Consider the following 15,220-nt stretch of genomic DNA (forward strand, 5'->3'; position numbering starts at 1 on the left):
TAGAAGCGCGAGGTTCTTTCTATATACATCCTTGTCCTTCCTAGTGACAAAGTTTGTGACGAAACTCAAATTCCTTTAAATATTTGTCTTCCCCCCCACACAGATTTTCGCATTATCTTTTAACCCTCCGCAAAGATGAGATTCTCAGCTCCCCTCCTGTCTTTTAAAAACTTTAAGCAGAAGAGCCGCTACATTAAGTACCCATATAGTGGATATTCGCTTCGACCATTTTATTGCCATCTTTTTTTAGGTCAATTTTTCTCATTTTTTTATTTCGCAGGTGAAAAGTACTCAGTGCCAAACAATACTGAATAATATCGAAAATCCAACAAAATAGGCAGTAAAATGTTCGAAATCCTGAAATCAGATACCATGGGTCGTTATCTAACTGCCGTCAAGTTAATAAAGCCTGGTGAATTGATAATCAACGAAATGCCTTTAGTAATTGGACCTCCAATGCATAATAGTCCATTTTGTTTAGGATGCAACCAGAAAGTTGATTTTTCTAGCGAACAATACAGGTGAGTAATAAAGGTTATAGAGCTACATAACTGCAGACTATGTGGTTTGAACTATGTTCAGGGGCGGCACATAAATTGTAACATGGTTTTTGTGCATACCTGCATTATTATTTTAGAAGAAATTCATTGAGAAAGCGGCAACGAATAATAATTTAAGCTCAATTTTCCAATTGCTCACTATTTGCCCTTAGAAAAGCTCTTAATTGCGGTAACCACATTAGAATTCTTATTTTCAAATACTGTTTTGAAGTTTTTCTAGTAGGAAGAATTAATTAGAATTTAATCAAATTCGGGCATTATATTAGTCATACTTCCAACAAGCTTTGGGATTTTTTTTTTTTAAATTTAAGGGAACGTGACGAGTTCAATTTTTCTAAGTTTTGTTTTTATGATTAACTTTGGTTGAAAATACATCTGAAAGTATATAATAAGAATCTGTATATAGATCGCGGCGGGTTAAAGCCGCAGTTTGAGCCTCTTATTTCTTGTATTCTGAATTTCTCTTCAAAACGTCTGCTATATATGTGTATGTTATTCATTCTCGTTTTGTTCGCATGTTGTATGCATAGAAGGAAACACTTCGGAAACTGGTCTTACCGGTTACGGTTCGGCTTTTGTACTGAAAAGTCGCTACTGTCAATACCGCAATGAATTTTTAAACGCGTTTTCCTCAAAGCAACGTTTTTTGGGTTGACTTGGAGGATTAAAAATCACTTGATCATTCGCTTTGAAATTTTAAGGGGGTCATCCCGTGTGAAGGCTATTTTTTTTGGTTTTTTTTAGAAATTTGTTGTGAAGAACTGGAGGAAGATACAATAATATTTTTCACAATAGATTTGCGAATATCTTGAGCGTGCAAAGTAATTTTTCCAGCCCGATCACATAGTCATTAAAATACAGAGCAGTTTATACACCCATCTCCAAAAAAAGGTGTTTTTCTGCTGCCACGCTAGAGGGCGCTGCGATCATCTTAAAGAAAAAAAGTAAACGGTATTTTAACGTGCAGACTTAACTACAGTCCGCAAACTAGGATTATTAAAAATAATAATTTTGAATTTTGGTGTTTTTTACGGTTTCTTCAATGAATAAAAAAAAACTACTGAATGAATCGCAAGTATCCTAGTTTGCGGACCGTAGAAATATGTTCTGAGTAAGTCGTGAAAATTTCAAAGAATTTCGTTGGATAGATTTTGCACTATGGTGGCAGCCGATTTTCAACATGCGGTTTCGAGAAAAACGCATTTAAAAAGCAGAATGCGATTTTTCGCCATAAAACCTTAACTGATAATTAATCTGCTATACATAGTTCATAAACCTTAGGTTTCTTCAAGAAACGGCCTTGGCTTCAATTCTTCTCCTTTTGGTGAAGTCATTCGAACGTCATTCGGACCGATAAATACGCGCTTTATTACGGTGATCGGCATAAATCTAGCATGTGACTTATCACGTGTTTAACACTATAATTTCCGAGCGACTCCGAATATCGAAAAATCACTTTGCCCATATATTCTACACTATATATAGATACAATTGATGCAAAAAAAAAGTTCGATTCCGCGGATCCCACACACGGGATGACCCCTTTAACATGTCATGATACACAGTCAAAGCAATAGAGATAGGTGATAAACATTTTGATTTACATCAGGTTTTTTGGCCCCAAAAACCGAAAAATTTAATAAATCGCCGTCGTTTTGTTGATTGTAGTTAATTCTATGGAGAATTTCATGCCCCCTTTTTGGTTCAGTGACTTGGAATCATCGACCTCGGCAATTTTTGACGTTCCTTTAAAAAATCTATAGCAAACAAAAAGCAGCCTAGAAAATTTCCTAAATCATTTTTTTAAACTTTAACATTATGATAATATCAGAATGTCTTTCTTTTCGAAAAATGGGCCGTTTGAAAAAAGTAACAAAATCAAAATTTAAACCCGTCACGTCCCCTTAAACTAAGGATAAAAAAAATTACCCGACGTTATTCCGCTAGAAGTCGTAACTAAAATTCTCCAAATGTTTGTTGTGAAGCGACTCCAAATTTTAACTGAACCAAAAAGAGTTTCAATTTTACATCACTAACATATTTTCTACTAATATGAACCTGAATGCAGTTAAAAAAAAGTCAAAATAAACAATTTTGTAAGCATTAAAAAAAATATTAATATCATTCTAAATGTTGTAAAGAATCGTATCGCGAAATTTTATAATGATCGGTTTATTACTTTTTGCGTTAAGATTCCCGGTAATTTTGAGAAAAACGCTTCTGAAAAAAGTTGATTGAAAAGTCCTCTTTTGGATATGAAGACTTTTATGACTTTTAATTACGAACAAAAAACAGTTACAAAAAAAAACACAAATGTATTCGTACAAGGGACTGACGCCAAATGAATATACTATTCACATAGCGCTTCAAGATTTCATAAGGACATAAAGCGACTACCTCCTGGGCGCTCGACTCTAAGCCTGTACTCGATAATGGTCTAGTTCTACGCCCATAAAATCTAAAGGAACGCGAATTTCCCTTTGAAATTTTTGCAGCATAACCACTCAGCATATTGTCCGGATAGCTGAGTGGTTAGAGCACAACGCTATCGTACGGAAGATCGCGGTTCAAATTTCACTGGTGGCAGTGGTATTTGTATCGTGATTTGACGTCGGATACCAGTCGACTCAGCTGTGAATGAGTACCTGAGTCAAATCAGGGTAATAATCTCGGGCGAGCGCAATGCTGACCACATTGCCTCCTAGTGTACCGTTACGGTCTTTAATAAAGTGCTCTAACACACTTCAAGGCCCTGATCCAATATGGATTGTTGCGCCAACGATTATTTCCGAGTTATCACAATCTCGGCAGATGCCGGATTTTACCTAATACTAGCACTAACTGCCAAGCATTTAGGCTCGGACGATCCTACCTACTTAAGAACTAAAGGGACACTGGTGGTGGTGGCCGGTGGTAGGTCAGTGGGAGAATCCGTCCAGTACTCCCCGCAACATCGAGCACGTATGCAGAATGGTGTACTTCTGCGTGGTTTGAACCAGACTGTGCGAAAGTCCCAGGACATCAAGGGAAGCCGTGAGGGATTTAGGTACAATACCTGTAGCTGAAAATATTATGGGAACTGCAACCCCCCGCTCGAGACGCCAAATTTCTTTGATTTCCCGAGCCAATGGCTCATAGTTCACCTTCTTCTCCGCGTATTTCCGTCGATGTTGCTATTATGGGGGATAGCAACATCAATAATATATGCGAAGTAACCCGTCTTGTCAACTAACAGTACGTCAGGCTTGTTGTGTGGAGTATGGCGATCAGTCAGAACTTGTTGGTCCCAATACATGCTGTAAGCAGAACTATCAAGCACTGCTTGCGGATCATATCGGTAAACCGGACATGTTCCCGTGATCAGCCCATGCTTATATGCAAGGTTTTGATGGATAACCTTACATACAGCATTGTGCCTGGTGATGTATTGCACCGGTGCTATAACAGAACAGCCAGAAATGAGATGGTCCAACGTCTCTAACGCCGAACCACACATTCTGCACTGGTCGTTCTCCACCCGTTCTTTCATGATGAGCTTTTTATAAGCTCGGGTGGCGACCACGCCATCCTGAATGGCACACATGAACCCCTTCGTCTCAGCAAAGAGCTCCCCAGCACACAGCCATCTGTTCGACATATGCAAATCGACAAATGGCTGCCAAAGACAATTCACGTGTTTACCATGCATTGCCTTCGACTTCCATTCATCGATCCGCTCTTAGTCCGACTTCACCCCACTCAGAGGATTGAAAGATCGATCCTTCAAGGTAAGTGGAGTCAGTCCACAGTCTGCCTTACAGACAGCCGAATGCAAGGGACTCGCCTGCTCTTTGCTGTAAAAATAAGCGCGCAGCGAGTCGACTTGGCGATGATGTTGTGCCGCCACGTCAACCACGCCCCTACCTCCGATGTCACGTGGCAGGTTCATCCGCTTCACGGCAGACGCAGGAATTCGGACAGCAAAGCTTCCTTCAGATCACCAACTCGAGCATGGGTTCCTTGCAGAATTCCTAGGTACTTGAAGAAGTCTGTCTCGATCATAGCTTCGATGTGGAGGTCACCAATGCTATGTCCGGCATGCGGCTCGTGATGACCTTTGCGGATGGCTTGGATTGGACACTTGTCTAATCCAAACTCCATCCGAATATCACGGCTGAACATGTCTTTTATTCGCAACAGACTTCTAAGATGGTCGTCAGTACCAGCATACAGCTTGATGTCATCTAGGTACATCAAGTGTGTCAGTTCGCACTTAGCACGTAGGCCATACTTTATTGCAAAACCATGCCCTCTAGCATCATTCAGTAGCCATGAAAGGGGGTTCAGTGCCATACAAAACGAAAGGGGACTCAACGAATCCCCCTGGAAGATGGCCCTCCGTATACGAATGGGCTCTGAGGTATTAGCACCCTCAGATGTACGGACTGATAAGGTGGTATGCCACCCTTTCATGACTGTCGCCAAAAACTTTATTAGTTTCGGATCAATGCGATACAGATGTAGGATGTCGATTAGCCAGGTGTGCGGAACGCTATCAAAAGCCTTGGCATAATCGACATAGCAACTGAAGAGGTTTCTTTGGCCTCTAGTTGCTTGTCCTACAACTACCGAGTCGATAATGAGTTGCTCTTTGCAACCCCTTGACCCAACTCGGCAGCCCTTCTGCTCCTCGGACAGAATGTTGTTGGTCTCGAGGTGCGCATTGATCCTTCCACTAATAATGGACGTGATGAATTTGTAGAGGGTTGGTAAGCAAGTGATCGGTCTTGTGTCTGCGGGGTCCTGCACCGTGTCCTTCTTAGGGATAAGGTAGGTAATCCCCGCAGTGAGGAAAGGTGGAAATTCCTCCGGCCGACTCATGACCTCCTTTATACTACGTGACAACCGACTGTGTACGCTGGTAAATTTCTTATACCAGAAATTCTGCACCCGATCCAGGCCTGGGCCCCTCCAGTTCTTCGAGATGTTTATGGCTCGTCGAACTTCCTCTTCCGCAAAATTCATGCCAGGTGTATTGGCATGGCGGGTACTTTCGGCGGTGATCCACTACCTGTTACCTGTTACCTGTTACCTGTTACCTGTTACCTGCCCAGAATGTCCACCCCAATACTCTTTCGCTTCCGTCACCGAGAACTGTATTGTCGGGGCGCTCTGTTGGGATTCGTTGAGAGTTCTGAAAAAGCTCCGCTGGTTCCTCGCGTATGTTGCATTCTGGACACGTCTGGAATAACTTTCGCCATACCGTCGTAACCGACTGCATATGACAGAAAGTTTTTGTTTTAGTGTGTCCAGAATTTCAACGAAAGCGAATCTTCTGACCGTGCAATCTGATAGCCGCAACTGCACCACAATACACAAGTGATTGTACTTGCAGCAGCGACATTCAGCACACAGTCGAGATGCAATCTCATCATTGATTTGAGATAGAATTCCCGGAGTTGCTGGAGATGCATAGAGCCTGGGAATACCTGGTCTATGCAAAGGATCCATATCCGAGAATTCTATATACGCTCTTTGGAATTCGTCCCGAACCTCCGAGGAAACCTCAGCTGGACGGTGGAGAAGAGTGCTTCGGCGAGTACTGAAACTGTTACCTGCAGTGCGGCGTGGTGTTGTTGATGCCGCCGCCTCTGCCCCCATCGACTCTCGGTCACCAGTTTTCCCGATGACTTCAAGTCGAACACGCTCCCTGAGGCCGGGATTGTGTCGCTGCGAGTAATAAAGCGGTACTGGTCTGCGACTCGTTGCACCATACCGGACCTTAAATTTCTCCTTCTTCTCATTTTTGGTGGAGCATTTTATCCCTAGCTGCCATATGTTGAGATAGATTATTATTATATTCTGATTATTATTATATTCTGAGATAACTAAGCTTACACTCAATGCAATAAAAAATTCGATTCTAAAACCTCCTAATGTGGTTTCCGCCCTTAAACTTCATGGAGATTGTTTCACTGGAGCATGGACAATAGTTTCATTTATTTCATCCTTTCACACATCTATTTGAGGAGAAGATAGACTTTTCTATTATGTAAATTGGCTTCACCACACATGAGTAACAGGGTGATTTCCTCACGCTGAGACTTGCGAAAGGATGCAACGGTGTTTTTCAAAGTGGTGTGGACTCTGAGGCAGTAGAACAGGCTGGAAAATGTCATTGATATAACGACGGAATAGCAGATCACACACTCTTACCAATTTTCGTGACAATCAGTCAAGCCGTTTCCGAATAAATTGGGTGTGACAGACAGACAGACAGACACCGACTCGATTCTAATAACGTTTTTTCACACAAAACCTTAAAAATGAATAGATAGAAGTAAAAAATGAATGAATGAATCTCCCCTTTCTACCCCCTTTCGTCAATCACGCTATCGGTCTTGATCAATAAAAAAATCGACTTGCCTAAAAAGCCTACAACCAATTGAAAGGAAGGCAAAGTGCCATATGAACAGCCCAAAAGGATCTACGTACCTAAAAGGATGCAAAATGTAGCCACTGCTGAACAGTTGTAATTCCAACTTAGTTAGTTAGTTTAGCTTACTGGGGGGAGCCAACTTTGATAGATCGGATAAACCATTGAAATCAGAGTTGATGATTCAAATTCCAAGTTGGGCTCTAATTTTCCTTTGTTTGGAAGTATAATAGCGAATCTTGTTTGCAGTCAGTTTTCTGCGACCCACTCTATAACTATCTCCACTTCATAACGTAGCCGTTGAAAGCATTATCATTTTTCGTCTCCCCCACAAAGTATTACAATGGACTAGATTTTCCGACTACGCGGTAATGTGTTTATGCAACTATTTGTAACAACTTTTATAAGGGGAAAGCCTTGACAGTAAAGCTGTAGTTAGCCATCTTCATTTCTGAATAGAAATCTGCGAATAATTCTTTCATTAGACCAAATTATGTCAGATCCAAATTCCAAATGAACTTGCATAATATAAACCGTATTAATACAAAAAGGTAAATTTTCAGATGCCCTGGTTGTCGATGGCCTCTCTGTGGTCCAGATTGTAAAGGAATTAACAACGAAATAGGTCACAGCAAACAAGAATGCAGCATCCTCACCGAGAGGAATATAATCAACTCAATTGAAAAATCTCACGGCAACAGGCTGAAAGCCATTCACGAAGTCATTTTCCACTTGCGCTGCCTCTACCTCAAACATAGCCACAAGGACAAGTGGGAAAAGCTTCAAGCATTGGAAGCCCACAATGATCTCCGCAAGGACATTCCTATGCTCTGGTACCGAAACCAATTCCGCATTGTCAATCAAATCAGAGAGGATTGGAATATAACGGACTTTAGTGAAGAAGAGATTCATACAGTGTGCGGTATCATAAAGGTGAATTGTTTTGGAGTAGGACGAGAGGGCATCAGAGGGAGATCCTTATATCCAACGACATCATTGTTGGCACACGATTGCTCTCCGAATGCACGGATAATTCTTGATTCAAATGATTATTCAGTGTCGGTGAGTGCAAGTCGGGATATAAAAGAAGGTGAAATAATAACAATTAGCTACGTGGATATATTTATGGTAAGTAATTATTCAATACTTTTCAAGAGTAAGGATCCAAAACTTATAGATTCCTTTTTAAGAAAAGGACCAAAAAAATGCGATGTGACTATTATCATGCGGAAGAGATATCTCATTTGCCCTTTTCTGTTGACCGGTATCCTTACTTCTTTTCTGCGCCTATACTGATCACTGCAGTCAATTGACCATACAAAGGTATACATATAGTGTGTGTTTCTACCAAAATCTTTTCCTCTTCTCTTCAAATCTTCTATCACTTATTTACTAATTTTCATTTTTCTCGAGAGGCATATATCAAAGTGCTCCATTAACTTTTGATCTTACATTCAATCGGACCGTCAGAATTCATGCTTTGTTTTAATCCCTCGATTATTTCGACCTATGCACCGTTAGGTTAGGTTAATTTGGCGGAGGGAGCGCAAATCCAACCACTTAAGTCTTTTATTATGCCCATTGTACCGTCTCCTAAAGTCGCCTCTTCAACGACATTCCACCTGCCACGTTCACAGGCTTTCGTGAATCTGAGAACGCCTTCCAGAGATAGAAGGTGCGTAGATTCCTTGTTGAAGAAAACCTGAAGAGATTCATCAGCTCATTTGCATCCTTTAGGAAACATAGCAGTCCGTCTATTACCAGGAGCCGAAGTAAGGAAGGGTGAACTATTCCCTGAGTACACTTCCTCTGATATCTTGCCAAAATCTAACTGGTTAATAGCGGATCAATCCCATGCTGCCTAGCTGATATCCATGAATGTGCCTAAGCCATATTCTCGAGTGCTATCTTCGTGGGTCTGTCTTTTTGGCTGGTATATCACCCGAAGCGACTACCTAGAAATGTACAATAAAGAAACGACTGATCGTTCGGAAAATTATTGGAACCATGTAGGTGGGTATGCCTGGTTTGGGAATAAATATCACCTTTACATCACACCAGGCAAGCGGAGTATAAGCGTATGCCAGGCAAGTGCAGTCTACATTCTAAATATGTAGACCCGAGGCCAAGTGGGTCTCTCTATACCTCTAGCCTTTGGATTGAGAGCTGCGTACAGTGAGTTCTGTGACCCGATGAACAAAGCAGAGCCGACTGGTCATCTAGGTCGAGAGCTGTGCACCAGACTGACAAGCTGTTAACAGTTTATTATCGACTTTAATCCCTAATTCAGCCTTTACTCCGATCGGAAATGAAACGATGACTATAGCAATGAAAAATGAACACGAGTTTGAAATCAGGGGCATGTTCCTCCTATTCAGAACTGTCTTGTTTAGGACACTCATTGAAAAAATAGAAAAGCATAGGATAAATCCCTTGGCAACCTGTTAAGCGAAATGATTAGGCAGTGAAATATTTGACTCTCAAAAACCTTCTGATTTCAGTCTGAAAAGTGAGAATGCCGCTTGACTTTTGTCGTCCACAACATCACAGACTTCAAACCAATCAACGAGACACTTAATGCACTTACAGTGAAAATTAAATCATTCTTCGTTTGACTAATCAACGAACACAGTCCAATGGAGGGCAAGAACAACTCAGTATGGGACGAATTCTACTGTCCCCTTGAGTCAGCATTTGATTCATTGCTCTCAAATGACAATTCGGAAAAGCTCGGGAAATAGCTGGTGCTCCGTTGAACTACTGGACCAAGCTAACGAGAACCGAAGCATAAATTGCAACAGAAGCTACTATCCCATCAGAAAAGGAAGCAAAATAGCCATTATTAAGAGTACCTAATTCACCCCAGTTATCACGTTCGATTCTACCGGCATATCAGCATAGGACGACCGACTGCATTGCCGGCGGTGAGAACACCTCCGCCGATGCACTAAACTGCTGCCGACACAGCTGGCGCCCTGGCACGGGGCATTTTCTCTATTTCCGAAAATAGGTGACAAACTCAGCTGCGAAAGCTATAGAAAGAAATCATTATTATGTACATATGTATGTATTACAAAGTACGGTAAAAAGCAGAAAGATGGCTGGAACCATTAGCAATCAATATTATTAGCGAATACCAGAAAGAATTTTAAAGTGAAAAGTTAACAATTGATCAGACATTCTATGCGCAACAACCGGTAACCGTTCTATGCCTGCCGTGGTAAGAAAATCCGGACATTCCGATTTTGCGCAGAGGTCCACCAATTAGATAGCTCCATCTCAGAGAGGATCTGCTTCTGCGTCTTCTCTTTCTATCAGAGATATTGCCCTTATAGACTTTCCGGGCTGGATCATCCTTCCCAATACGGATTAAGTGACCCGACCACTGCAATCTGTTGAGCTGGATCTTATCCACAACCTGGCGTTCGTGGTATCGCTCACAGATTTCGTCGTTATATAGGATACGGAAATTCCTACCTTCCTATAGGAAGCCAAAAATTCCTCGGAGGATTCTTCTCGCAATTTTCCTTGTTAAGGACCCAGGTCTCCGAGGAATACACGCAGACTGGCAAGATCATTGTCTTGTACAGTAAAAGTTTTGACCATGTAGTGAGACGTTTTGAGCGAAACAGACAACAGCACGCTACGCCATCAGAGAAATCTCTGCCTAAAATTAAAGAAGCCATGAAGGGTGGAGCTCCAGAAGAAAAAGTGTGGAAGCCCTAAGCTGCCGTCTTCATGCCGACCAATGTATGCTTGACGCTGCGAGAAAGTGTTCAAATAGTTCATCAGAAATAGACTCGATGAAGCGATACGAGCTTTCGAAGACTTATCTGCAAAGCAGTTTGGCTTTAGAGCAGGGAGATCCACAGTTAATGCTATCATGCAAGTCGTGGATGCCGTTCATCGGGCGGAGGCATACAGCCGCCTAGCTCAACGTTTGGTGCTCCTAGTACCGGTTAACGTCATAAATGTCTTTAATTCCGTAAGATGGAAAGCCATTCTAGTCACACTAGACAATATTTTCCACGTGCCGAGTTATCTCCTACAGATGTTGAGGGATTATTTCAGGAGCAGCTTTATGAGAGAAGGTCAGAGGAGGATGGAGATCACGTCAGATATAGCACAGGGTCCATTCTAGAGTCGGACCTCTAGCATACTTTCTATGATAGTCTGCTTAGACTCGACGTGCCAGAGAAATCGGCTATGCCGATGATATCGCGACGCACTGTAGAACAGGCGCAAAACAGACTTGGCATATTGATGTGACGGAATACGAAAAGTCACTTGGAGTCCTCAGAAAATTCTTAAGCCCAGCAAGGATGGAAGGTGGGTGGCGAATGAAATACAACAGTGAGATGTATCTATTAACGACGAACTAAAAGTCACCTTTCATATTAAATTTTTAAATCTCCAACGGGCAGGTCATGCAGAACACATGGACATCCGATGTATTCGCAAGCCTCTACCAAAAGACAAGGTTGGAGGTAAACGTCCAGGAAAACCCACAAACGGACGGTAGGACTCAGTGAACAATGCGAGTTTCACGCTGCCCGGTTTTCGAAGTTGGAGGACGCGGTCACTGGACCGTAAAAGTAGAGACCAATACTTCCGGGAATCAATTACCGACATCGGACTCTAGTGTTATAAAAGAAGAGTGACCTCATCCTTTGTTAAATGTCAATTTTTTGTCGCTTAAATGACGTTGGTTTGTCCAGCATCTGGACTGAAAGCTGTATACGCCTGAGCTGCGATTTTGGCTGCTGCCTGGGAAATCCTCTCCAAACTGATGGTGTGCTGTTCCTCTTTGCTTTCTGCATGTTCTCTCTACTTACCCAGGTGGTGACAACGTTCTTTGACAAAGATCCATTTCATCTTCGACGTTAGCTCCGTTAGACCGAATCATATACTCTCTTTGCAAAAGCGTCTTTAAGCTCTTCTTCTGAACTTTCTGCACTAATTCTAATCAGCAGCTAAATTAAACTTCAGACTTCATTTGCTCTTCCCACTCTACTCTCTTTTGAAAAATCCGAGTTCCACCGTGGTGTCCTAACTTTCCTTGACGTACTGCGTAGACAGATCTCTGCGAAAGCTTCTCTCAGACAACTTATGATCTTAGAATGGATTTGAGGCGCCTCTCAGAGATCGTAACCCGGGCGCTCAGCGCTAATTTGTAAGTCGCCCAATTTGTCTTTAGCAAATTTCTAAATGAAAATGGTGACCTGAGAGCGTAATATCGGTCGGTACCCCCCATTCAAGATCCATCATGTCAAGGAGTATCAGCATGATGTTGATAACTTCTTGCCTGACTGCAAGATGAAAGTGAGTTCATTATCCAAATTGAAGATCTGCAGTTCGTTTCCTACTAGATATTCTTATAGTCTGGATCCCTATATGTTGTTGTTAGAAATTCCCTAACAAATATGGTGACAGTTAATATCGCATCCTGCTATTGTCCCCATTCTCTTATTTCTGGTTTACTGGATAATTCTTATGAATATCCCGGTGGGAACTTCATTCTCGCCACAGAGGAAATAAGAAGGGCACCCGAAGATTCTCCTCTTTAACTTTTTATGATTAATTTAACCGTTGTGCTGCGGTTATTTGGGTGAAAGGTTGTGATCGACAGAGAACTAGTACCGCTTCGATTTGCCCTTCGTCGCAGATGCCCTGAACGATCCAATCCCCATAGTAAAGCTCAGGAATTGTAGTTTGCCTAGATGTAGTGTTCCGAAGGCATTATTTTGCCCGGCATGTTTTTGCACCAGGACAAATGCTTACTCGTGGATAAAACTTTTGCCAAAGCTGGTTGCGCCACCGGAATCAGGAGTGCCAAATTAAAGTGGCCTGCTTCTACTTTTCCGTCAAGAACGGGGTCCCAATTGGACTGGTTTTGAATTTAATAAGTAGCGAAGCTGAGTCAGGGTCAAGTTTCTTCATAGATGATTAACCGGGCTTTAGTTTGCTGGGGAAAGTAGGTCGTCAAGGCTAGTTGAAACTGGAGATAGCCTAGTACCTAGAGTTCACCTAATATTAATCACTATGTCTAGTAGGCATTCAGTACTGAAGCCAAACCTTGGGGTTTGATTACAGCTTGGTTTCAAATTTTTAGTTCCACAAGAAATCTTTCTGACTAAGCTCCCTCACCGTAGTAAGGTGTCGTAAGGAAAATTTTTACCTAAGTCCGTGTTTATGCTTTTCTCTGTAAAATTTTCATATATGAGTTTTCATATGAGTCCAACTTGTTGCAATTATTCATTTTCTTGATAATCTCTGCATTATCTCAAAGTAGTAGTAGTAAGTAAATGGGAGCCCACGGAAGATATTTAAGTATATTCTCCAGTCAAAGGTGAACCGACTTGCAGTTAGCTCCTCAATTCTAAAAATGCCGAGCGAACAAACAGACCCCAAACCCAAACTCCATAAAGAGGTGAGAAGACCAGAGCTAATTTAATGGGTGGGAACCCTGCCTGTGCGCGTGCTCTATATCGGGCGTCTCTAAGAATCTGCCTATTTCTCCAAAATGTTTCCACATTCTTCCAATAAACAAACCATTTCCTTTCAATCACTGATCCCACGAAAATACGCTGGTAAACGGGAAGATTTGCTTGGGGCAAAAACTGGATGTCTAGGATACTTAAGTTCGACTTGATTCTGTTGTTTAACTTACTTTCCTTACAGAGTACATTACAAAGACGTGATGAGTTGAAAAACGCGAAATTTTTCTGGTGTTCTTGCCAAAGATGTTCAGATCCCACTGAATTTGACACATTTTGCAATGCTCTTCGGTGTCCAAAATGTTCAAAAAGTTCGGTGCTTCCAACTGATCCACTTGACCAGAAAGCTCCATGGAGGTACGTAATTAAATTTTCGAAAACGGAAACCCATGGTCCTGTATGTCGTTAATATTGTAGGTGCACTAACTGTAGCCACATCATGGATGCCGATGTAGTTGCAGCCATATTAGTCCTGTTGCCAGAAGAGTTAGGAACATTTGATATCAACGATGTCGCGAGTCATAAAAAGTTCATAGAAAGGTACGTAACTATGAAATATCTTCTGCTCCCAGTTAGCATGAGTGCTCTATTTTGCAAGATATAGCAAGATTTTAGGTGACAACCACTACTTCCTCCTATCTGCCAAGTATGCAATCTGTCAAGCAAAATGTTCAAATAGCACGCCCACTAGTTTCTTGGAAAATAAAGAGAAATATTGTCGAGAAATTTTGAAGGTAATGGAACTCCTTGTGCCGGGTCAAAGTAGAGTAAAAGGTAAAGTGCATTCTTACGAGTAAATATTCAGATTTTTATTAAAAGTATTTTTCTCTGACGTAGGTATAATCATGTTTGAGTTGTACTTCACGCTAATGCTGCTGTCTGCGAAAAAAATGCAAACGGATCAGATTACCAAAAAGGAATTCCGAAACACCATGCGAAACGCTATTGGCCTTCTAGAAGAAAGTGAAGAGATCCTGCGATGGGAACCTGAAGGAACGGCTAGTCGGAAGAAGGCCGAAGAGGCCAAAGCGATTCTGCTTCAATTGAAATGTGATAGGCCTTAATTGTGTTGTGTTTTTCGGCTGTGACTGTGTAATTTATTCGTGATGTCTTATTTCAGTAAATTATTTTCAGAAAATATTTTTTGATCTAAAGCAAACGGAAAGATTGTCTTTTCGTCGAAATAGACTTATATCCTCCACTTCTGTTAGTTTCCGTAAATAGGAACCAATCCGGTGTTAAATTATATAGACATCCAGCCAGCCTTGACAGCCTAGAATTATAATAATAAGCAATGGAGAATTCTGAAGTAAAAGAGAAAGATGGTTTATATGAGCAGCTGAAATCATATCAAGAAAAGCATGGAATTATGTAACCGCCGTGCCAAACTCTGAGAATACCTTGACTTCAATATATTACACTGGCTTACACTTTTTATATATTATACAAGGTGCGGCAGCATAACTTCCTTTTTTAAAATGCGCGCCACTCAGTTAGTTGATGTCATAGCGGAGCGCTAGTGGTCTCGTTCAAAAGGGGATACTGTAAAGTTTTGTCCCGACACGGTTCAGTCGCCATCATGCGTTGGAATAGTGAGGAGCGTGCCTTTGCCGTTGAGGTTTACTTTTCAAGCGGATGTTCGGTTATTGCAAAACAGCGTGCATTTCGGAATCGCTTTAATTTAGCCCCGTTGGCTCCCGTCCCAGACCGCCAATCAATTGTTACATGGGTCACTACATTCAGACAGA

General features: G+C 41.7%; 1 protein-coding gene across 2 annotated transcripts in view; it reads left to right on the plus strand.

Annotated features, from left to right (window-relative positions):
• LOC119654961 (histone-lysine N-methyltransferase ASHR1-like) overlaps window positions 1-14,571 on the plus strand; it is a 34,034-nt gene extending 19,463 nt beyond the window's left edge. Inside the window, exons 2-7 of one of the 2 annotated variants that reach the window (XM_038060618.1) lie at window positions 281-521; window positions 7,539-8,103; window positions 13,657-13,829; window positions 13,890-14,012; window positions 14,071-14,246; window positions 14,310-14,571. In XM_038060618.1, the coding sequence (XP_037916546.1) occupies window positions 346-521; window positions 7,539-8,103; window positions 13,657-13,829; window positions 13,890-14,012; window positions 14,071-14,246; window positions 14,310-14,536 (1,440 nt within the window). In that variant the 5' untranslated portion in view covers window positions 281-345 and the 3' untranslated portion in view covers window positions 14,537-14,571. The remainder of the gene's footprint in view (window positions 1-280; window positions 522-7,538; window positions 8,104-13,656; window positions 13,830-13,889; window positions 14,013-14,070; window positions 14,247-14,309) is intronic. The other variant, XM_038060619.1, reaches the window with a different exon arrangement.
• The last annotated feature ends 649 nt before the right edge of the window (window positions 14,572-15,220 follow it).

Source organism: Hermetia illucens, chromosome 4 (assembly GCF_905115235.1).
Source record: "Hermetia illucens chromosome 4, iHerIll2.2.curated.20191125, whole genome shotgun sequence".
NCBI classification, from domain to species: domain Eukaryota; kingdom Metazoa; phylum Arthropoda; class Insecta; order Diptera; family Stratiomyidae; genus Hermetia; species Hermetia illucens.